Genomic DNA, 23,544 nt, shown 5'->3' on the forward strand with positions numbered 1-23,544 from the left:
CCATTTTAATCTGTAAAATATCTTCTTTTATTTGTGTACACTCAGAGTAACAACAAAATGTTGTGCTTTTTGTAAAATAAAGAAAACTAACATGATGCGTGATATCTCGTCTCCCTCTGAACAAAGTCCAATCTGATGGTTCTCAGAAAATGAACTGTAACTTAGTGAATACTAATCACAAAAAAAAAATTATGTCTAAAAAAAGTTGAAATGTCAGGTTTGAAATGTAAAAACCTGACATTTGACATGTAAGTCAAATCAAAAACAAATATTCTCTGTTTATGTAATCTGTATGAAAAGAGAGCCATGTCAGAAGTCCTTGATTCAGCTCATTATCCGCTAATGTGGCCACGCCCACGGAGCCAGCGCTATTCAGATGCAAATTCAGTCAATACATGCATACATCATCTCAATCGTGTATTAATTGTATTGAAAAGTGTTTTGAATAGCCATAGTTAGTGATCTCTGGCCTCTGTTAGTTCGGTTAGTTCCTGGATTGCCTATTCTTCTTTAGCAGGCATTTGTGGATAAAAGGGGCAGAGCGCCCTCCGGCTGCAAGTATGAATTGAAAACACAGTAATGACAAGAAATCCTGAATAAAAATTATTCCTCTGTATAGAAAATTGACAAACATATGAGAATCCATCAATATTTCTCCAAATGTGCATGATTTTAAGCTAAAAGCCTATATGAAATGCCATAGAGGTAACATAATTGTTCAGACACTTTGCATCACAGAAATACATTATATTTTAAAGAATATAATAGAATACCATTATTTTAAATTGCAATAATACTTCACAGTATTGCTGTTTTTTTTCTGTATGTTTGATTTACACCATGATGAGATTTGAGACATGATCAACAGAGGGTTTTTTCACAGCCTACCTGACTGAAAGAGCTCATTATTTATGCAGCTCATTAGAGCTCTTTATGTGATTCTTTTGTCTTCTCAGATGAGAATCATCCATTATTCATGATTATTCACGCCTCCACGCATACTGTGTTTCTTGACCAAAGATGTTTTAGAAAATTTAAATCTCTCTGTTGTTTTATATGAACAAGCAGGCAGCATAATTTTTACCTCATTTTGAAGCAAAAACTCTAGTCTACAACCTCAAATACCCAGAAGTCTTGTGAACACAGAATTAATATATATTTTTTGGCCTTATTTCAGTGACTTAAGTTTTTTGTTTTTTCAATAACCACGCATAAACGTTATTCCTTCAAAAATACAAACATGTACATACATGTTCCTCACATATTATTGTAGCCTAGTTTGTGCTGAATACAGTGTAATGACACTTTTTCCATTAATATATTTATGAACAACTGAAAAAAAATCACAAATGTCAGGGCATGTCAAAACTTCTCCAGGGCTCCAAAAATCTTCAGACCCCTGAGGGTTAAGATGCAATGAGATGAGGTCACATGACTGCAATATATCATTGCATACTATTGTTAAAGCATTTTTGTAGCATACTGCATAGTCTTTCACATAGTATATACAGTAAATACTGTACAGTAAATTATATCGTAGATACCCAATTGTGTTTCTATCCATAACACCAGTATTGTGTATTTTCTGTGTTGACCTGTTCCTTCATTGATGTTCCCAGTGAATGAAGGTGTTTTTTGTAAGGTATGGTGAGCTAATGAGCTCTCTGAGTGAGGGGAGAGCAGAATAGCGAGTCATTATGTGGTGGGAGATAAGAGGCAGTGTGTGGGATTGTAGTGTTTCGTCTCATGAGGCTGAATGAATGGCAAACATACATTCAAACAAGAGATTCCTACATGTGTAATCACCCTCAGTAAAGGTGTCAGGCTATTAGATATTCAAAAGATTATTAAAAAAAAAAAGAAAAAAAAAAGTTATCTAACAATGTTATCTTTATTCTTAGCAAGGAGAAACAACCATCTGTCTGTTCTGCTGGCAGGCAGATTTAACAATCATGGCTGCGTCATTTGTGGCACAAATGAATGAACAATGCTTAAAAATCATATTATTGTTCAATGGATTTCAAATATTGAATTAATTACCCTCTCTAAAACAAAGGATCAATTTATATACTAACAGTGTAGTGATATAGTCCTGCAGTTCTCAAAGTGGGGCTGTGACTGATAGCCTGGGGGTTCGCGGAATAATTTGCTATACTGTACTTTCTAGACTATAAGTCACATTTATTTAACATCTGAAACGTGCATTTAATGTAAAAAGAGCAAAAGGTAGTCATTTAAAGGTTTTTATATGGATATTTCTCATGTCTGTACGTCAAGTACAGGGATTTCTCGAGTTGCATCGCACCACATCCAGTGTAGACAGCATCACTGATTATAATGGGTTCTATCTGCTTTCGTTTCATTGCATGTAGACAGTGTTAGAAAAAAAAATGCTCTTTTAAAAACTTTTCACTGAAAAAAAATGTTTCTTCCATGGCATGTGAACCCCTCTTTTGGAACCTTTATTTTTAAGAGTGTGCAATACGAGTTACATCCTGAAAATTAGGGATTTGTTAAAATCACGTGTTGTAAACAAACAACTCATTGATTCGTTCATTGCACACTTCCTTTTAAAGTTCAAGGCTGTACACTCTCTCCCAGCCTTGCATGGAACAGTTGAAAGCAAGATCGTGTCCTGATGCAGATATTTTCTTATTTTTTATTTTTATTTTTTAGTAGACCCCCACTGTAAAAACCATTCACATGGTTTGAGTGGACTAAAAATAAACCTCTTGCCCAGGTTTCCAAGCAACAGGCTACTGACACAGATTAACACAATGCTCGTAAACAGCCCTGAACCCCGATGGCCTTGATCTGTTCCCCCACACATCCGCCACTCCCCTCTGGAACCTTGAGAAACAGAGCGCTACTGAGTGATTACTGTGCTCTCGCCAGTGCATGCCACCTCTTCAATTGAACGCTCGCATGAGATAATGAAATTTTTCTGAACGTAAAGGGAAATTAATTGTTTGGTGTGTGGCTGCCTGATATAAAAGCACTCCCACCAGTCACTTCTAATAATGGTAATTACTAAGATTGCTTTGTGCTAATTACCATGAAGTATTGTAACTACAGAGGGCTTGTTTGTGAGGCCAACCCTCACCCTGCACGTTAGGGACCAGTGTGTCATTTTTAAAAGTTACATGTTATACTAATGTGTTTCTCATAAAAAAAAAAAAAAAAAAGTATTTAATTATGTTACAGCATTAGCTACATTTATGTTACTTTTTCTCATTTCAAAACAATTTAGAGCAATGTTTTCCTCAACATTTTTGCTCCAGAGGCAATTTTAGAATTTCCGTCTTCGAGGGACTACTTGAGCTAATGAGGCTTTTGGCTTTGAAAAAAAAATCCTGTAAAACACGCTTTTAACATTTCCTCTATCCTTATGTTTTCATGTATGAAATTCCCAAATTCTCTAAAAGTGCCACATTTTTTCTTACCACTTGTGTCCGTTGCTTTTGACAAATTGGTGTAAAGGCCCAATATACTTCAAGCGAAACCAAAGAACTAATTGGTGTGAGGTCATTTCGAACAAAATCAGGCCATTTCTGGAGTTCAAAACAGCTTGCCACCGAGCAGCATGGGTGGCGTCAGGATGTTCACTAACAGTACTCTTTTGGCGTTAAAAAAAGTAATGAAAAATCGGCACTGAAAAGGTGTGGACACGGTTATTTTTGGGACGCACCTTATTGCATATGCATATGTAGGAGTTTCCCTTTCAGACGCAAAGTTTATGGGAGGAGAGTATTTAAATTAAATTTGCGCTAGTTAATTGACTAGTATTTGTGCCATTATTTATCGCCCCAAAAAAAGCACGTCTTAAACTAGATGCTAATCTGCTCTTGGTAGATTGCGTTGGTCATTATGGAAATGATCCGGCTATGTCTGTGTTTGCTAATTTGCGCGCCATCAGTAGATCATGCGCAGAACTTTCCACTCCTATCGGCGCTTTATCGGAATTGTGCTTTTATGCTCATTTGCCCTGCTTACTAAATCTGCTACTGTAACAAAAGGAAAACTATAAAATATACACATAAAAGGCAGTTTTGGAGTAATCTTTATATAACAAAAATAATGTAAAGCTGTTAGTTTCCATAGAAAAATATACAGTGGGTACGGAAAGTATTCAGACCCCCTTAAATTTTTCACTCTTTGTTATATTGCAGCCATTTGCTAAAATCATTTAAGTTATTTTTTTCCCCCATTAATGTACACACAGCACCCTATATTGACAGAAAAACACAGAATTGTTGAAATTTTTTGCAGATTTATTAAAAAAGAAAAACTGAAATATCACATGGACCTAAGTATTCAGACCCTTTGTTGTGACACTCATATATTTAACTCAGGTGCTGTCCATTTCTTCTGATCATCCTTGAGATGGTTCTACACTTTCATTTGAGTCCAGCTGTGTTTGATTATACTGATTGGACTTGATTAGGAAAGCCACACACCTGTCTATATAAGACCTTACAGCTCACAGTGCATGTCAGAGCAAATGAGAATCATGAGGTCAAAGGAACTGCCTGAAGAGCTCAGAGACAGAATTGTGGCAAGGCACAGATCTGGCCAAGGTTACAAAAACATTTCTGCTGCACTTAAGGTTCCTAAGAGCACAGTGGCCTCCATAATCCTTAAATGGAAGACGTTTGGGACGACCAGAACCCTTCCTAGAGCTGGCCGTCTGGCCAAACTGAGCTTTCGGGGGAGAGGAGCCTTGGTGAGAGAGGTAAAGAAGAACCCAAAGATCACTGTGGCTGAGCTCCAGAGATGCAGTCGGACACATGCAGACACATAAAAGCCTGCATGGAGTTTGCTAAAAAACACCTGAAGAACTCCAAGATGGTGTCTTGTCCGACATTTGTCTTGCACTGAGGAGAGGCTTCCGTCAGGCTACTCTGCCATAAAGCCCCGACTGGTGGAGGGCTGCAGTGATGGCTGACTTTCTACAACTTTCTCCCATCTCCCGACTGCATCTCTGGAGCTCAGCCACAGCGGTCTTTGGGTTCTTCTTTACCTCTCTCACCAAGGCTCTTCTCCCCCGATAGCTCAGTTCGGTCGGACGGCCAGCTTTAGGAAGGGTTCTGGTTGTCCCAAATGTCTTCCATTTAGGGATTATGGAGGCCACTGTGCTCTTAGGAACCTTAAGTGCAGGAGAAATGTTTTTGTAACCTTGGCCAGATCTGTGCCTTGCCACAATTCTGTCTCTGAGCTCTTCAGGCAGTTCCTTTGACCTCATGATTCTCATTTGCTGTGACATGCACTGTGAGCTGTAAGGTCTTATATAGACAGGTGTGTGGCTTTCCTAATCAAGTCCGAATTAGTATAATCAAACACAGCTGGACTCAAATGAAGCTGTAGAACCATCTCAAGGATGATCGGAAGAAATGGACAGCACCTGAGTTAAATATATGAGTGTCACAAAAAAGGGTCTGAATACTTATGACCATGTGATATTTCAGTTTTTCTTTTTTAATAAATCTGCAAAAATGTCAACAATTCTGTGTTTTTCTGTCAATATGGGATGATGTGTGTACATTAATGAGGAAAAAAAATAACAAATGACTTTAGCAAATGGCAGCAATATAACAAAGAGTGAAACATTTAAGGGTGTCTGAATACTTTCCGTACCCACTGTATATATAAAAATCAGCCTCTGAGACATGACAGTGGTGTAAGCCAAAGAAATGCCCAAGTGCAATATAGTGGGTTTTTGAACCTTCCTTGAGTTTTTTAAATCTGTTTGTCAGATGGAGCAGTGCATTTTTTGGATGAGAGATCTGTTATCGCGACATTTGATGCCGATTATTACTGCCCTATATTAGCAATGTCTGGGTCTGTCACCAGCTACACAGAAGGACAATACTTAATATAACAACTGGTAATAGGATATTTCAGAGTGATAACTCCAATATCTCAGCAGCTGCGGTTTTCAGCAAACATGTAGAGACAGCTCTAGCATCACATAATCACAGATTTTTAAGAGTGTTGACAGTTAATCACTAATTTTTTGGAGAGCTGAGATGAAAGACATGGAAGCTAAATTTCTCTAAATAGGGTTTAGTGATGCCTACGGTTTGCAGTCATTATATAATGACTGTATCTTTGTCATTCCATGCAAAACTTGAAATCCCACAGGGTTTGGGGAGGGGCATATATTTTGTGGGTGTGAAGTGACAAATCCAAGCTAAACTCTTGATTTAGATGTCAGGTTCTTAAAAGTCACTTTGGCTCAAATGTGACATCTTGTATTTTGATAAACTGTGGCACTCAAGTTCATAAACTTTCAGAATGTTCTCATTCAGTAGGTGCTGTGAGTTCTACCTGTTGAGGTGTGGAAACAGAGAGCTTTTTCTGTTCGAAAGAGTCAGACATCACTGTATAATCACGCCACGAAGACAGACAGCCTGGAAATAACACTTGCCAAAGCAGTTTTCACAATCAACCTTGAGAGCATGATGAGGTATAAAGAAACTGTGTTTTCATTTTCTCATGTAAGCTGTCTGTCAGCATCCTGCACTCAATCATATAGGGTTTTTTGTTTGCCATTGCATTTTAGCTGCCCTTCTTTCAAGGACCAAATGGATGGGCAGGTGTTTTTTTTTTGTTGTTTTTTTTTTTTGTCTGACTACTCTGAAAGCAGCCAGTCAAAACTGACTTGTATAAATAAACTTGCTAGATTCATTTTACAGTGCTTCAGTGATCTTTCTTCTGTTCAGTCTAGGGCTTATCTAAAAGTAGGGCTGTGTGATGTGATTAATCGAAATAAAACCAAAAACCAAAATCATGATACTGCCAAAATTTAATTAAATATATATATAATATATAGTCTGCATGAGCCACATGCTTCAGAGACGTCTGCCATATTCAGTAATTTATCATGGTCATTAATATGCACAATGTTATCATTGAATCAAAATACTGTGAATAATATATTGATAGATGCCATATTAGTGTAATTCTTTAAATTTACATGAACTCAAATTATCTGTCATAATTTCCTATGATCTTCCCTGGCACCTGATCATGTCTCGTCAGCACTCCATTCACCACGCTATAAAACATCTGGCCTCACCTTGACCTTGTTGGACTTACTTACTTGATGAAACTGACCTGAACAATCCCCAACGCTGTATCCTCGATAAGTTCAGAATACTCAAAACATTTGAGGAAACGTATTACCTCAAACCATTTAAGTAAACTAACTAATTATTTTTAAGATAATAAGTTAATAATTAAATTGACTGAAAATTGTGACAAGTGGGGCGGGGCCGAGAGCTGTGGAAATGGAGCAAGGCAAGTGTGGTGCACAGGTGTCTCTCATTATCAATCACGTCAGCGGCATCCCTTCACTCCCACAGTTCTCAGCTTCGCTCATTGTAATGTTAATTACAAACCCGATTCCAAAAAAAAGTCGGGACACTTTACAAATTGTGAATAAAAACAGAATGCAATGATGTGGAAGTTTCAAATTTATATTTAAATATTTTATTCAGAATACAACATAGATGACATGTCAAATGTTTGAACTGAGAAAATGTATAATTTTAAGGGAAAAAATAATTTGATTTTAAATTTCATGACATCAACACATCTCAAAAAAGTTGGGACAAGGCCATGTTTACCACTGTGTGGCATCTTTTTATAACAGTCTGCAAACGTCTGGGGACTGAGGAGACAAATTGCTCAAGTTTAGGAATAGGAATGTTGTCCCATTCTTGTCTAATACAGGCTTCTAGTTGCTCAACTGTCTGGATGGGTGAAAGATCTGGACTGCAGGCTGGCCATTTCAGTACCCGGATCCTTCTTCTACGCAGACATGATGTTGTAATTGATGCAGTATATGGTCCATACCATCAGAGATGCAGGCTTCTGAACTGAGCGCTGATAACAACTTGGGTTGTCCTTGTCCTCTTTAGTCCGGATGACATGGCGTCCCCGTTTTCCAAAAAGAACTTCAAATTTTGATTCGTCTGACCACAGAACAGTTTTCCACTTTGCCACAGTCCATTTTAAATGAGCCTTGGCCCAGAGAAAATGCTTCTGGATCATGTTTAGATATGGCTTTTTTTTTGACCTATAGAGTTTTAGCCGGCAACAGCGAATGGCAAAGAGGATTATGTTCACGACAATGTTTTCTGGAAGTATTGCTGAGCCCATGTTTTGATTTCCATTACAGTAGCATTCCTGTATGTGATGCAGTGCCGTCTAAGGGCCCGAAGATCATGGGCATCCAACATGTTTTTCTGCTTTTGACCCTTACACACAGAGATTTTTCTAGATTCTTTGAATCTTTGGATGATATTATGCACTGTAGATGATGATAACTTCAAACTCTTTGCAATTTTTCTCTGAGAAACTCCTTTCTAATATTGCTCCACTATTTTTGGCCGCAGCATTGGGGGAATTGGTGATCCTCTGCCCATCTTGACTTCTGAGAGACACTGCCACTCTGAGAGGCTCTTTTTATACCCAATTATGTTGCCAATTGACCTAATAAGTTGCAAATTGGTCCTCCAGCTGTTCCTTATATGTACATTTAACTTTTCCGGCCTCTTATTGCTACCTGTCCCAACTTTTTTGGAATGTGTAGCACTCATGAAATACAAAATGAGCCAATATTTGGCATGACATTTCAAAATGTCTCACTTTCAACATTTGATATGTTATCTATATTCTATTGTGAATAAAATAGAAGTTTATGAGATTTGTAAATTATTGCATTCCTTTTTTTATTAACGATTTGTACAGTGTCCTAACTTTTTTGGAATCGGGTTTGTACTTACAGTTTATTTACATAAACATCTCATTTAGATCTTGGTTAAATATTGATTATTTAAAATAGCATGTGCTACAGTATATATGGTCTTAAAAGTTTTGCAGCCCATCCTCAACCTAACCACAGGCTCTACTCTTCACCACAATGGTAACCCCACAAAACTAACAAATCAGAACCCCCCTGTAAATCCCAACATGACACAAGATTAAACACTAACTTGTCTTCCTATGTTAATCTTGTGTAAAAACATTTACACAAGTCTGATGCTAAGCATGCTGGGAATTAAAAAAAAAAAATGCTACAGTGAACTTTCTTTATCATTTGAGTGAAACAAACTCATTAATTTAACTGTGTCTGACATCCTCTTTCATTTTCAGGCATTTTCTTTTAAACAGCCAGTCCTCTCATCTCTCCCACAAAATATACCTACAAACTGATGAATCAAAACATTATGACCAGTCAGAGGTGAAGTGAATATTGTTGATCATCTCCTAAAAAGGCCACATATTAAGGCCAGGGTAGATTAGATGGCAAGCAAAAAAGCAGCTCTCATTAGGAGAAATGGGCAGGAATAAAGATCTGAGCGACTTTGACGAGGGCCAAATTGTTATGGCAAGATGACTGGGTCAGAGTATCTTTGAAACGGCAAGGCTTGAGGAAGCACCTACAATGAGCAAGTGTCTGAAATGGACCGTGGAGCAGTGGAAGAAAGTAGCCTAGTCAGATGAGTCCTGTTTTCTTTTACCAGTGTGTGCCATTTACCAGGGGAAGTGGTGGCACCAGGATGCAATGTGGGACAATGACATGCCAGTGGAGGGAGTGTGATTCTCTGGGCAATGTGCTGCTTGGAATGCAAGCCACCGACCTAAACATTGTTGCAGACCAGGTACATGCCAGGTACATATTCAAAAAGTGGAAATAAAGTGCCTAACAGGTATTTAATAGTGGGTACAAATGTGTTTAATGAGTATTTAATTGGCCCATAATTGAAATTGAATGTAGTGTCTTCACATTGATCGGATGGGCTGGCACATTGACCCCGACGTGTGGAGCTCATATTGTTACCACACTCAAAACCACGGCTCCCTTCCTGGACCTTCGAGGACACCTTTACCGATCAGCAGGTTATTTATGGTTAGGATTAGGAGAGAGCTTTAAAGATAGGGACAGGTAATGGCCTAATAAGGCTGTATCAATTTATGGTTTAAATAAATATAATCATATACACACAATATGTTGATGTTATTATTACATACTGTTTTATAATATACTACATTACACTGGGGTGCAAATAGTATTTGCCACTATTTGCACTTAGTATAAATAGCATCTAACAACTATTTACAAAAAAAGTTCTGTCATGAAACTCTAGATGGCACAGGCTGATAGGTCCTTAACTTAAATTTGTTAACGATGACATCATTATCTACATAGTGCAGCTGATTGGTTGCTGTGGCATCAGCAGCCAATGAGCTTGCTGTTCAACATTCAAATAGAGTAGAGCGTCCTCAGAAACCCTCCACCTTCCCCAGCTCCACCTGTATGGATCTGCTACAGGGGGTATTTCATGTATATGTGCAGCAGCAGCATGTCTGTGAATGTATTGGCAGCAGCAAGTCTCAATACTTGCTCTTCCACCAAGACCAAATACATTGACATTGCCATATCCATTACCATGCCGATTTCTCCGGGAGTTGTCATGACAGAAATATATTTAAACTTAGTGTAAATAGCACGCTTTTGCTATTTGCACTTAAAAAAATGGTTATTATTCCCCTTCTCAATAAGAAGCTCAAAATTCTGATATTCCGAGTTAGATGGAAAAATAGTATGACTTTTAATGATTATCCCCTTTTTTTCCTCTATTTGACATGAATATTTACCCGGTATTAAGTATCCTTTGGCAGTTTATTGGTGCCATCACTGGTGTATAATCAAGATAAGATTTACCTAAAGAGGGTAAGATCTCCAAACGCAAACCACTTTTTCTTTTCTTTTTTTTTTTTTACTCCACATCTTGACCCAGGTTCTTTTTTCTCTCTTTGTTTCAAATGGTTCAGCTTCATATCTCAGTTTTCCTCCTCTCCGTCTCCAAAGCTTAATGATCCTTGCTCTCCGTCTGGCTTTTGTTCGTCCCATACGACTCTTCTGTGACTACAGACTGGTTGGAGAGAGCAAGCATCAAAGTCCTCAATCCAGAAACTGTCATCATTAAGTACAGCAGAACCAGTGCATTGGGAATCTTGTCTCAGCTTCTGTAAATCGTCATTGATCAACTTCCACGTCCAGGGATATGATGATAAGTGTAACAGATGACTCTGCACTGTACTGACGGTAGATTTGTCACACGTCAAGAACACTTTTCACTTCTCATCAGCGTTGTAAATCTCCAGAGGCCAGACTACAGGTCATTGTTGACGTTCTTTCTATGAAGAGCATACTTGGAGAAGAGTGAAAAGAGTGCAAGAGTGCTGATAGCTTGAGTGACACCACAGAATGTTCAGAGGCATACAGAGAAGCATGGGGCGCCTCATCGAGTGGTTCATTCCATTAGAGCAAAGGTGTTGGTGATGTAATCAGAGCCGCATATGGCCCCCAAATGGAATTACAAAAATACTAAAATAGTTTTCAATAAACAAAGTTTCCTACTCCCCCATCTGGCTTCGGTCAGACAGATAACCATCCAGCCCAAACTCACAGTACTGGTTGAACAAATGTCAATCTGGAGTGTGTTTCCCAAAAGCAACATAGATCAACAATTTGGCATTTTGCAAAACAGTTGCTTCACAAACCAACACAAACTTGTGTGCTTGGAACTACGGTTCTTAACCTGTGGTCAGGCTAACATTCAGTAGTAATACATTTTATTTCTTTCATCCCATTACATTTCAATTTATATATTTTAGCGTGTCAGCAGTCAGCTTCATTTTTGATGAGTGTGCATGTGCATTAACACGTTATTCCTTTTCACACAGATTATGATATCTGGGGCAGACTATCAATTATCGAAGACTTTTTTTGCACCGTTCCTTTCACAATACTGTGTTATGATCTCAAAAGAGTTTCACCACAGTGCATGATTTGTCAACTAATATATATTAACATTTGCATCACATAACTAGCTTTTCTGGTGTATTACACCCTGTCCTGACCATACGTGATGTGCAATGAAAGATATCTTTTCCATGGTAATTAGAGTTTTTGTCCTAACCAGCTGCAATGTGATACAAAACGGTTATATTTTTAGAAATGGTTTCTATTTCTATGGTGTCACGGATGGAACAACATGCAAAGTATGACAGTAATTCTTTTAACATTTATTTCATGTTAAAAGAATGTAATAGAAATTTGACTTTAAACATTCATACTGTGTTCTCAGTGTGAACAAACTTTTCTTTTTATATAACAACACTTATATATATTGGTAATTATGCCCTTTAAAGTTTATTGGACACTGTGAAATTTTTGTTCTTTAAGTTTGTGACAACCACATAAAAATTATTACTTTTTTTCATTACAGTAATAATAAAGAAGCTGTCCAACATTCATTAGTCTTGCTGTGTTGTGCTTGAAAAACTGCAACATCACCAAAAAAAAAAAAAAAAAAAAGAGAGCGAGAGGGAGAAATTAATAAATGTATAGGCATCGGTATTGGCTAGTACTAGAAGAAAAGTATTGGTACTTGTACTTGGTCCTTAAAAAAATGGTATCAGTGCATCCCTGATATTTATGAATTTGAATATATATTAATATCTATTTCACTGCGAATGCACTGCAGAGCTTTCCTAATCGGCTATGATGTTTTTGCATCTCATAGTTGTGTCACATCTGGTCTGGACAAACAAATTTCTTGTCATTGGAATCGCAACACGTCTGGTTTGGACACGGGTTAAATTTGCTTGGTAGCTCATCTGGTGCAACGGTTCACTTGCACAGGTACAATCTTTCTTCCAAAACATTTTTATAAGTGTTTATATTTTACGCCTAGTGGGATGGTTTTCACGAGAAATTGCGTACATATGTAATTCAGTCTTGCAGCACTCATAACAGAGTTTGTAAAGCATCATCTATTGTGAAAGGTTCATTCATTATGGTTGTTGTAGCGCTGTGCTGGAATTTATTTTCAAGAAAATACCATGTCTATTAAAGGGTAAATCTACTGTAACATCTTCAGCTAGTCAACTTGAGATCATTTCCAACTGGTTATCTCTTAAGCCTAGTAGTGAATATTTTATGAGCAGTAGGATAACCATATTTATCTGCACAGTCACGCAGAGCCGAAGCACAACCAAATCAATGTTCTTCTGCAAAATGCATCCAGTTTTGTTGTTTAATCTCTAGAGGGCCAAGAGTTAAACAGTGTAACCTTAGCAAAGTGTTTGTGAGCAGTTTAGTAGACATTGGCCGGTTTCACAGACAGGGCTTAGACTAAGCCAGGATTAAACCTTAGTTCAATTAGGACATTTAAGTAATTTTTATAAACATGCCTTAGAAAAAAACATTACTGGTGTGAACCTTGAGACAAAACAATAGCACTGACATGTTTTAAGAAATGTGAGTTCAAGTTAAAACAATTAAAACATGCATTTTAGTCTGGGACTAGCTTAAACCTTGTCTGTGAAACCAGGGGATATAGTTTTAAATTCAAATCCCCCCAATAATATATAAAAAAAGTGTAGAGTAAACATCACAAAAAAAGCTATGTGAAAAAAATACAAATAAAATAAATTTTGTATATATAATCAATAAATACATTAACTTTTTTCTAGAATATCTGCCATTCCAGGTTTTAAATATAGTTCAGTAATATTAAAGATAATATCTATTTTTTGACCATAAAATCCATGCTTAAAAATGGTTGTTAAAATGTTAATAATATATAGCTTTACATAATACATCAGTTGCTTTTCTTTATCTTTTGCCAAATGCTTTTATTCATCATTGACATTATTCATGTCAATCAAGTTTTTTTTTTTTTTTTTTTTTTTTTTTTTAAATCCTCTAGACAGATCATTAAAGCAGCCAATTAAACATCAAACTGCTTTCAAAAGGTGATTATCTCTATTCTTACCCTATAAATCAGTGTTTAGAAACAAAATATTCACTTTTATCCTAGCACTTTATTATTTCACTGTTTGTAGAATACAAATTAAGATTAAAATGTTAAAGTTTCAAAAGACTGCATGAGTATCTCTAGGCGCTTATTATTGATTTGTTGCTGGAGATTTCACGATCCTCCTGAATACTCATTTATTAAAGTCTTATTCCACAAAGTCTTCATTGCAAACGCAAGTTAATATGCTGGGCCAATAACATCATAACTATTATGTGGGCACAATACCCAGGAGGTATCATCTCTATCTCATAAAAACTGTTAAAGGTGCTCGGATCTTGCTGAAGAAAGTTTAGAAAGAAAAAGACACAAAAGTGCTAACGCCATGACTGGGCAAATCTGTCAGTGCTGCAAACTGTAATACTCAGCGCATGGTCTGCTGCATCTTTTGGGAGCTTAGCTGAAATATCACCATCAGCCGCCTCTTCTTCTTCCCTTTTTTTTTTGTCTATTCCTGTACAGCTCACTGCGTCAAACTGTATTATGTCCATGGATTTCAGATATGATAGATCTTGCAAGAAGTAAAATAGATTTGTCTGCTCATTTATCACAAACCCAAGCAGCACCAAAGCACAAGGAATGAGCAATATTTTTATATCATCTTTTTAGATTAGGAAAAAGCTCCATCACTCTCTGTTTTGGCTCCACTATTCACTTTGATTACCTGTTAAAGAATATCTCATGCTTGGTAAACTAGTGCTTGATACTTGGACACTATGAATCGTACTGAATCATATTTTGATATGGAAATTCCCATCCATCCATCCACCTGTAGGGTCAGCATCTCCGGCCACAGGTGGGGACACACCCGGAACAGGGGGCCAGTACATCCTTGATTGTTATTCACTTTTAAATTAGCTTATGTTGCTAGCATAGCAAATGATTGCAATGAAGTTGTTCAGTTAAAACATAAAATAACTGCAGCCATTTGCTAAAATCTTATAAGTTATTTTTTTTTTCCTCATTGAGGCCACTCTGCCATAAAGCCCTGACTGGTGGAGGGCTGCAGTGATGGTTGACTTTCTACAACTTTCTCCCATCTGCCGACTGCATCTCTGGAGCTCAGCCACAGTGATCTTTGGGTTCTTCTTTACCTCTCTCACCAAGGCTCCTCTCCCACAATAGCTCAGTTTGGCCAGACGGCCAGCTTTAGGAAGGGTTCTGGTCGTCCCAAATGTCTTCCATTTAAGGATTATGGAGGCCACTGTGCTCTTAGGAACCTTAAGTGCAGCAGAAATGTTTTTGTAACCTTGGCCAGATCTGTGCCTTGCCACAATTCTGTCTCTGAGCTCTTCAGGCAGTTCCTTTGACCTCATGATTCTCATTTGCTCTGACATGCACTGTGAGCTGTAAGGTCTTATAGAGACAGGTGTGTGGCTTTCCTAATCAAGTCCAATCAGTATAATCAAACACAGCTGGACTCAAATGAAAGTGTAGAACCATCTCAAGGATGATCAGAAGAAATGGACAGCACCTGAGTTAAATATATGAGTGTCACAACAAAGGGTCTGAATACTTAGGTCCATGTGATATTTCAGTTTTTCTTTTTTAATAAATCTGCAAAAATGTCATCAATTCTGTGTTTTCTGTCAATATGGGGTGCTGTGTGTACATTAATGAGGAAAAAAAATGAATTTAAATGATTTTAGCAAATGGCTGCAATATAACAAAGAGTGAAAAATTTAAGGGGGTCTGAATACTTTCCGTACCCACTGTATTTAAGTAGATTGGACACATTTAAATTAAGTAAATACAAAACGTTCAGCTATTAAGTTATTTTAACTTGTTTTAATGAAGTAAAATTAAGCAGCAAAAATATTGTTTTACAAGTTGGATCCAGTATAGATGAAATGTGTCTTGTTTAAAAACATATCCACGACACAACATTGAGTTCACGAGAACGAGAGGAGACGAGATTTTTACACAGTATTTTTAAGAAATCCTCAATGATGAAATGCATAACTAGAAAAATTGTCTGCAGGTCCATCTGAAATGTTTTAACTAATCATCTTGTAATGAATGTCATTTCAGTTCTGCTTTGAGTATGCAGTAAAAGATAACAATACTCAAGTACTGTAAGAGGGTTTGCCAGGACTCAAATGGCTAGCGTCTCTACTGTATGATTTTCATATAAGTCTCTTCAGACCTTAGACCTGTACATGATTTATGAGCTTCTACAGCTTTTTGCAACTACTAACTGAACTCCTTTCCACAAAATGAAAACAGTTCAATAAAAATTAACACTTCACAATAAAGTTCATTTGTTAACATTAGTTAATATATTAACTAACGTGAACTAACATTGAGCAATACATATGCTACAGTATTTATTAATCTTTGTAAATGCAAGTTAATAAAAATGCAATCATTCATTGTTAGTTCATGTTAGTTCACAGTGCATTAAAGGGTTAGTTCACCCAAAAATGAAAATTCAGTCATTAATTACTCACCCTCATGTCGTTCCACACCTGTAAGACGTTCATCTTCAGAACATAAATATTTTTGATAAAATCCGATGGCTCAGTGAGGCCTGCATTGACAGCAAGATAATTAACACTTTCAATGCCCAGAAAGGGACTAAAGACATTTTAAAACAGTTCATGTGAGTACAGTGGTTCAACCTTAATATTGTGAAGTGACGAGAATACTTTTTGTGTGCCAAAAATCAAAATAATGTCTTTATTCAATAATATCTAGTGATGGGTGATTTCAAAACACTGCTTCATGAAGTTTTACGAATCTTTTGTTTCGAATCAGTGGTTTGGAGTGCATATTAAACTGCCAAAGTCACGTGATTTCAGTAAACGAGGCTTCGTTACGTTATAAGTGTTTCTAAACAAAATATTCGTAAAGCTTTGAAACTTCACGAAGCAGCATTTTGAAATCACCCATCACTAGATATTGTTGAATAAAGTCGTTATTTTATTTTTATTTTTTTTGCTCAGAAAAAGTATTCTCATCACTTCATAATATTAAGGTTGAACCACTGTAGTCACATGAACTGTTTTAAATATGTCTTTAGTAGCTTTCTGGGCATCTAAAAGTGTAAATTATCTTGGATTACTCAGATTTTATCAAAAATCTTTAAATCTTTAAAAATCTTTTATCTATATCTTAATTTGTGGTCCGAAGATGAACAAAGGTCGGGTGTGGAATGACATGAGGGTGAGTAATTAATGACAGAATTTTCATTTTGGGGTGAACTAACCCTTTAACTAATGTTAACATATACAACTTTTGATTTAATAATGTATTAGTAAATATTGAAATTAACATAAGCTATTTTTGGACTAACAAGGAAGTTTTGGGTTCTGAAACGTATTTTTTTTTTTTTTTTTTTTTTATAGTATAATGATCTCTTATATGTCAAAAATCAAGGGAAATTAAGGGAAACCTCTTTAAATGTTTTACTATAGTAGTCAACATTTGAAGTGGATCAAAACCTTTCATCAAAGTTGTCCTAAAACATTCTTCTTAAGAACAACTTAGTTCTTAGAACAACTTTGATTAACTTTTGTGATCCAATTCAAAAGTTGACTACTGTAGTTTTCTACTACAAATTTCCAGCAATCCCACAAGTAACACATCTCATGAATCCTGACAGGGCCCTCCTGCACTTTTACACAGTTCACCAGCTTTCGGCCTTTTTCAGACAGCTCACTTCTCCAGCCCTGGGGTGCAGTTAGCTAGAGGTGTAGGATGGACAGATGGTTTCACTCGTCCTTACAGGCTTTAGGGACCTCTCACCTTGCCCAGATCAGCTCACAGGAATGTAGCTGGAGGAGAGACAGCTGTGCTCTAGATGCAATGCAGCTTTTACAACCAGCATCCTATTTGACTCAAAGTGGATCAGATAAGAGAATTGGAAGATAAAATTGAGAGGGAGAAACTTGATAAAGCATAAAAAGAACATAAATGTCCCAAAAAATCTCAAATGCCAGTAAAAATGGCTAATTTACTGGTCAGTTGGGTAACATTTCTTTGGAACTGCAAAATAATACACTGACACAAGACATACCATACCTGGACCCGTATCTAGGCCCAGAATATCAGAGGCGTCAAGCTGTTTTTCTTCTTCTTTTTATTCTTTGAAAAAAGACAAAAGCTACTGCTCCCTTGAGATTTGCTCAGTATTTCATAAAAAAAAAAAAAAAAAAAACTTGTGCTGTAAAAGTGCAGGCTGTTTAAGCCAATTGGATGAGATGGTTAGTGTATACATTTTTGTATTACTATCTGACCTAAACATAACTGTATTTAATATTTATGAAGTGTAAATGTTTTCAATTGAGGCAGGTGAACCAAACAATTTTATGAACCTGGATTACATATCTGAATGCCCAGGGTAGAGACTTTTGAAAGCAAATCCCTGCCATCAGAGCTGCCTCAGGAACAGGTAATGTGCTGAGGACCATTGGGTCAGTATGTTATTGAGGAGATGAGAGGCGCAGAAGCTCAGAGAGCCTGAGACCTAGTGCAAAGCTGGGGGGAAAGCCCAGGGGGACCTGCCAACCCAAGAGAGCCGTGACGTTCACTGACCGTGAAACTGACAAATGGCCAGTAAAGCAGCCGCAGCGGCGTGCATGCGCACTGACAGGCCAGCTGCGCTACGTGACCATAGGCACACATGTGCACACTGAATTAGAGCTGTAATGCTAGCCTCCTGTCACACTCTGTAATGATATGGTACACAAACGCTAGAGGTATGAGGAGGTATGGAAGCAAATATTAAGTCAGAGATTGCACCCGTTCACATTCATTGGCTGCCAAGCTTACAACAATTCTAATTTAGTGACCTTTACTGTTCACATAGACTCATCCTCTCGGTCACTCAGTAGAATACATACAGCAATGCACAGACACATGCTCTTCTCACTGTCCTCTTCTGGAAAAATATGTCACATCCTTCGGAGAGCTGCATATCGTCCGACATGACGGGCACAAATTGTGCCTCTGGTTTCACAGTCATGGCCTTGGAGAGAGTCAAGGAGGAACGAAGCAAATTCAGACGATGTTATGTGTAGAGGGGAACCGGATGAATTACAGAAGCACCTTTAGTTTTCCACAGATGTGAACAGGAAGCAATTTGCAGTCATTAAACTGTCTGAGAAATGACTTTGATTCACCTCAATGGATCAGGCCTTGATTCTCGCTAATTAAAAGCTTCAGGGATCTATTTATAGGTCAATTTACCCGACTCCATACAAGCTGTCAGCTTGTGACTCAGCTAATTTCATGTGATGGCTCACGCAGTGTACACACATAAGACGTCGTCCACTAGCTTACCCGTCTCTGTATTTTCAAACACTTCTCTGCAGTTTTAAGGAATCTCTTTCAAGCTGTTATCACTTATTCAGTTTTCTTTGTACTAGATTAACACTCTGCTCTGTTCGATTTTTCTTCCCTGTCTTGTCTTAAGATGCTGTGAATTTCTACCCGAGATTCTTCAATGGATTAAATAAAATAGGCTGTATAATTGAGTTTGATTCAGCGGTTCACTATTATTGCCTAATCTTCTGTTTTATAGTCCAAATAAAATATAATCAGCCCTGTTTACTTTGTTAATAAATGTTTGTGGTCTTATTGAAAATGATTCATCAGTTTTTCAAAGAGAATAAAAGTTCTTTCATGAAAAAGTAATATCTTGCTGCGCCTCTCAAAGACTTTCCTGTTCGGCTGAAATTATCTAAGCCACAGGATGCAGATATTATCTTGTGAAAAAGAAGTGCACTTAATGGTATTAACTGTGCATTTGTAGAGTACTTCAAATCTTAAAAATATATTTAAAATAAAATACTTTATATAACATCAGTGAATTACACTGAAGTACACTTTAAAAAAAAAGTGCTCTTTGTAATTTCACATTAAAAGTTTTACTTTAAACAACATTTTAATTTTTTGTTTTTTGTCATATTTTAAAAAGTACACACATTTTGATTACTTACATTCTTAAGTACATGTATAGTTTTTGAACATAATTTGAACTGTAGTGTGTTATTAGTGTAGTATTTTGTATTGTATAATTACAAATATTTAAAGGTAATATTTCTTACTGTATTCACGGAGACAAGACTGTCGTTATTTTCATTTTTAAACACTTGTAGTCTGTATAATGCATAAACAAAACTTCATTCTTTATAAATCTCTCCAACAGTGTAGCATTAGCCGTTAGCCACAGAGCATATAGCCTCAAACTCATTCAGAATCAAATGTAAACATCCAAATAAATACTATACTCACATGATCCAATGCATGCATGTAGTATGCATGACGAACGCTTTGTAAAGATCCATTTTGAGGGTTATATTAGCTGTGTGAACTTTGTTTATGCACTGTTTAAGGCAAGCGCGAGCTCCGGGGGCGGAGAGCGCGAGCATTTAAAGGGGCCGCAGCATGAATCGGCGCATTTCTAATTATGCCCCAAAATAGGCAGTTAAAAAAATTATAAAAAAATAAAAAAAAACTATGGGGTATTTTGAGCTGAAACTTCACAGACACATTCAGGGGACACCTTAGACTTATATTACATCTTGTAAAAAAAAAAACATTCGATGGCACCTTTAAACTGTATTTTAGTTTACCATAAGTGCTTTCGACAGTACACTTTGACCATATTTCAATCAATGAAATTTGAGAATTGCTAATATCTAATGGCAAATGCAGGGTGACCCTGACCTTCAGCCTTCCAGTCAAAAAGCCTCCTCAAATGTGGAAGCCAGTGGTGTTTCACTATATTATATTTGTGCCCAGCTCTTTATATAAAGGTAGACATATAAGTATGTCCAACTTTATGATAGTATACTCGCTTAGAGCGATATATACTATATAGCATATTTCAACTGCTTGATTGCCTGTATCATTGCAAAGTGTAAACTATATTATCGCCCAACTCTAATTTACCAAATGTGACTATAAGGTATGACGATTAAGATTTTTTAAACATGATCATCCTATTTCTAGTCTTAAACACCCACTTTCCATGATACAGTAAATTCCTGATGGATCAAGACAAGTCCTGCCATACTTCAGTTCTTGTTTCACTCTGAAATACATCACATTACAAAAGTAAAATGAGTTGCAAATACTGTTTCATGCTGACTTTAAAGTTCTCTCTATGTGTCTGTTCCTCTCTACATAGATTAACCATCCATGCTGAGTGCCCCATGCATCTGGAAGATTTTCCTATGGATGCCCATGCCTGCCCACTGAAGTTCGGAAGCTGTAAGTGAGCTCTGCCACTAATCTGTCTAGATTAGCGTTTCTCAATGGGGGCGTTCAGAGAACAATGGGGGAACAACATCAGAAATAGAATGGGGCATCTGTTTACTGTCGCAGCCTACATTTCATATAATAGGCCTGTAGATGGTACTTAGACAATTTAACCAACCATGATAGTTTCATCAAACTGTAAATTAATATGCAATACAAAAATAAGAGAACAATACCTACCATTAATGGCAACTTCAGGAGCTACACGGAGTGCACTGTAGTCAATTCACAGCAAAGCTATTTAAATTGAAAATTTAAAACCATTGAAACCATTGAAATTAACCATTTTAATTAAGACCGGGGAATTACCACTTCACATTGTTCAGTGAAATTTGAGCTGGTTGGTGTATTACATTATCATATATATATATATATATAAATATTATAAATTTGTAGGATGTGGATTTTTAAATGAATCCACACACTAGCAATCACAGAGAGACAGATATATGGTCTACAATTCTTGATCACTTTTGTAAACAGACTGTGGTGTCACAAATATGAATACACAACTACTGATAGAAACTCCTTGTATTTTATTTTTACAGTGAGCAGAATAATTATAACAAAATAAAGTGTGAATAGAGTGAATAGTGGTTAGCAAGCAGGTGGTATCCAGTCTGTCAGTCAAGTCCGAAGCAAGATACAAATCCGTAGCAACGCGTTATGGCAACGACGTCTCAGACTGTCTGATGGCAGATATGTAAAGTAAACAGGAATGTTGTGACTTTTGAGTGATTCGCTGTTTTGTGTTTTGATAATTGTTGAGGGGGGGCACTTTTGATTCATTTTGAAAAAGGGCAGGGGTTTGAGCCAGGGGCATATTTTTTATTTCTATTTGTGTTTCATGTGAAGAAAAAAAAAAAGAAAAAAAAAAAAAACAACCTCCAAATAAAAATAACTATTTGGCTATTATTTATAATAATGTTTTACTTATAAGCTTCCTCTAACAGATTTACTTTCGAATTTTTGGGTTGAGAACATTATTAACACATTTACTGTCGCTATTCCAGAATATAAATAATAGGCTGTTAGGCCTTTAAATCCACATCGATTCAGTCTTCCACGTCTTTTGTAGCATTTAGAAACAATTAAATTTAAAGCATAGTAAGCACTGACACCACAAGGCAAACTGCACCATTAATTCAGCATTCAAAACAGGGCAGCATGGGATGTTAGATAAAATTTTAATAGAATTGCACTGACCCCAAACATTTGGTAGTCTAGATATAATAATAGACCTTATTATAATAAACACAGAATAATAATCAACATTAATATTCAGGGAAGACATTTAGACTACATTTTATTTGATGGGAGGTGGCGAGGGACCTAGATAATGGGTTGAGGGGTGCTGGCCCCAAAAAAACATTGAGAACCACTGGTCTAGATTGTCTAAGACCTGTAGATGATTTGCTTTGTTCCAAAACTGGGACTTAATTTGTTACAATGTTGTATTTTCTTCTTGGTTCGGTTTGCTTTCACAAAGCTAGAGGCATCCTTTGGTTTTCAACTGTGATAACTAATGTGCTTACTCCCAGAATCAGACACTGCTGCTTTTTATATAACAAGTTTGCCATTATGAATTATGAAACTGTTTGCTTTCTCATCTCAACCGAACCGCTCCAGAGTTCGCTTGCAATCGGGTCAAGACCATCTTGGAGTGATTTTCATAATAATATATTCCTAAATGAACCAAACGAAGCAAGAAAACACACCAGGTTCTGAAACAAATGCTTCAAGTGAGCCAGGTGTGAAAACGCCCTAAGTGCATTTTCTCAGATTCTCTATTACATGTTTGCCTTAAGCACATGTACCCTGCACAATTAGTTTGGTGATGAGTTAGACATTGAAATCTGTGCAGCATACTGAACTGTATTATGTGGGTGCAGGAAGAGCATCAACTGCTTAATAACTTATCTTTTGCACATAGTTCAGAGAAACCAATCATGCAGTGTCTATCTCCAGAACACAAAATGGTACATAATGTCACGTCTGGTGCTCATTGGATCTGCACTTGCTCCTTACCATAAACTACATCTATCCAAGACAACATTGTCATTAGAATAAAACCCCAAAGTAGACCAACAAAACTTTTTTTTTTTTTTTTTTGTATACATGGAGTCCCAAAACAAGAAAACACGTTTCGTAACTCTCCTTCTGTTCAGAGCTTTAGATGACTAGCCCAGCCAATGACACCAAAGGTCGCCATGACGCTGCAGTCACGTCTTTATGAATAAAACATTCCACTGGGCAATAAAACAAAAGTCCTCTGCTCATACATTTTCACTAGTACCTTCCCCCCACAATACCTCTTTTTGACAGGTGCGGCGTGGTGACCCCTCATTGGATTTGTGTTGCATACAGCCAAAAGACATCAAAC

At 36.9% G+C, this 23,544-nt stretch overlaps 1 protein-coding gene across 1 annotated transcript in view; it reads left to right on the top strand.

Annotated features, from left to right (window-relative positions):
• The window catches only part of gabra3 (gamma-aminobutyric acid type A receptor subunit alpha3), a 212,286-nt gene that overhangs the window by 88,919 nt on the left and 99,823 nt on the right, over positions 1-23,544 (top strand). The window contains exon 5 of the mRNA XM_067376987.1: positions 21,031-21,113. Within this exon, the coding sequence (XP_067233088.1) occupies positions 21,031-21,113 (83 nt within the window). The remainder of the gene's footprint in view (positions 1-21,030; positions 21,114-23,544) is intronic.

The sequence above is a fragment of the Chanodichthys erythropterus genome, chromosome 22, assembly GCF_024489055.1.
Source record: "Chanodichthys erythropterus isolate Z2021 chromosome 22, ASM2448905v1, whole genome shotgun sequence".
In the NCBI taxonomy this organism is placed as follows: domain Eukaryota; kingdom Metazoa; phylum Chordata; class Actinopteri; order Cypriniformes; family Xenocyprididae; genus Chanodichthys; species Chanodichthys erythropterus.